The 2,215-nt window shown below is 39.5% G+C and overlaps 1 protein-coding gene across 1 annotated transcript; it reads left to right on the top strand.

Annotated features, from left to right (window-relative positions):
* The first annotated feature begins 1,042 nt into the window (after window positions 1-1,042).
* Window positions 1,043-1,990, top strand: LOC108383669 (olfactory receptor 52E2-like). Its single transcript, XM_017640271.3, has one exon. It carries the CDS (start codon window positions 1,043-1,045, stop codon window positions 1,988-1,990), a length of 948 nt encoding a protein of 315 aa, XP_017495760.3.
* Window positions 1,991-2,215: the final 225 nt, after the last annotated feature.

Raw genomic sequence — 2,215 nt, 5'->3', positions numbered from 1 at the left:
TATTTTATAAACTGAGAATGACAATGGTGGACTCATCAGATTTTATACAAATTGGCAATTGGGCACTGGTTAATGACTCTGAGCATGTTTTTGTGGTATATATTATTCCACAAAAATATAACAACTGTTACCATTTTCAAATCTCACTGATTATTTGATTGATTTAGATCTCATCAATCCTTCTTTACCAAAGCATTTTCCCCTTCTTTCTCAAAGAATTTTCTAAATTCTTAGATATGGTAAGAAATTTATGTACTCTAATCAGCACTTCAATATAGATTTGGTAAAAAGGATTATTTAATGGTTACTCCTTCAGGGATATATACATCGCACACACATACACACACACACTGAAGAATTACTATAAAAACATGGACAATTTTCCCAAGTCACTGGTTTTCCAGGGTTGCTAGAAAATGCGAGGAAGCATACTTGTTAGTGGGTCAGTGGTTTTGTTCCTGTCTTAGAGCTGTTATGCATTTTGCTGGTCCTTTTATAGACAAAAACTCACCAGGGCAGAAATTCCAAAAACCATCATCACTCAACGTGTCATTGAGTGTGGAAAGCTTATTGTTCCTTCCTGTGCTGCTTTTACAATTATCTATTTAGAATTTACCTCATGTAAACAGTCTCCAAGACCATAATTATTTTGGAGGAGTGCTTTTCATGAGGGAAGTGTTGTAGTTTTGTCCCCTCCTTGTCTTATTAGGATGTTAGGAATCTGTGTTACTTGTCAGTAGTTTGCTCAGCCTGACTGTCACAGACTACCAGGCAAAATACTCTGGAGGTTCCGAGCCTGGGAAGGTGGTCTCTCCTCCAGCTGGGCCTTACTGAGATTAACAGCTGACAGTGAGGGATGCAATACTTCTAATTTCAAAGAAGCTCACTAAGAAGCACTTAAAATAGGAATAAATTCACTTGGCTATATTTTTACACTGGGTAATTCTATTGTATATTTATCAGAGTATATGTGCATTTGACTACTTCAGGAACAAAGGAGGGAAAAAGAGCAAGAGTCTATCTTCATGTAGCTGGAATCACCATGCTTGATTTTAACTCCACTGCATCCATCAATCCTAGTACCTTCATCCTGGTGGGCATACCCGGCCTAGAAGACTGGCATATTTGGATTTCCATCCCTTTCTGCTCAATGTATGTTGTTGCCCTCATGGGAAACATACTCATCCTTTTTGTCATCAAAACTGAGGCTGTTCTCCACGAACCTATGTTCTATTTTCTTTCCATGCTGGCCATCACAGACCTCATCTTGTTGACTTCTACTCTTCCCAAGATGTTGGGTATATTTTGGTTCAGTCTCCATGAAATAAATTTCCATGCCTGCCTCACACAGATGTTTTTCATCCATGCTTTCTCTGGAGTGGAGTCAGGGCTGCTCGTGGCCATGGCACTTGACCGGTATGTGGCGATCTGCAGTCCTCTGAGACATTCATCCATTCTGACAAATTCTGTGGTGGCTCAGATTGGCTTAGTGGCACTTGTACGTGGGTTAGTGCTAATGATGCCACATCCCTTCCTGGTAAGGCGATGGCCGTATTGCCTGTCCAATGTAGTCCCTCACACATATTGTGAACACATGGCTGTGGTGAAATTGGCTTGTGCTGACATTTCCATCAATAGTCATTATAGTTTGGCAGTCATTATCTTAATTGTTGGGACTGATGTGACATGCCTCTCTCTGTCCTATGTGCAGATACTCCATACTGTATTCAATCTCCCTTCTAAAGAAGCCAGGTTGAAGACCCTCAGCACTTGTGGTTCCCATATTTGTGTCATCCTCACCTTCTACATCCCTGCTCTTTTCTCCTTCCTTACTCATCGTTTCAGTAACCATATACCACCCCATACTCACATCCTGCTGGCCAACATGTACTTGTTGGCACCCCCTATGCTGAACCCCATCATCTATGGAGTAAGGACCAAGCAGATCCGAGAATGTGTTCTACAACTATTCATGACTAAAATTAGCTGAGAATTGTAGGCTCTACTTTTCTACCTATTCCCATCCTTCTTTAATTCTTTGATATAAATTTTTTGGATTCTAGCTTAATTAAAGCCAAGAATTAGAATCTCAATTCTTCTACTTACCTCCATACATTAAAATTATATATAATTTATCTAATGAGCATCTGTAAAACAGATATAATAATACCGATGTCATAAGTAAATAAGTGCAAAGTGTTTTGCGATCTCCTTA

This window comes from Manis javanica, chromosome 11, assembly GCF_040802235.1.
Source record: "Manis javanica isolate MJ-LG chromosome 11, MJ_LKY, whole genome shotgun sequence".
Classification (NCBI taxonomy): domain Eukaryota; kingdom Metazoa; phylum Chordata; class Mammalia; order Pholidota; family Manidae; genus Manis; species Manis javanica.
The sequence above is the reverse complement of the archived record's forward strand: the minus strand, read 5'-3'. Positions and strand labels throughout refer to the sequence as shown.

Bases quoted from the DNA above. Each gene is read 5' to 3' on its own strand.
- LOC108383669 (XM_017640271.3), top strand. From the start codon at position 1,043: ATGCTTGATTTTAACTCCACTGCATCCATCAATCCTAGTACCTTCATC.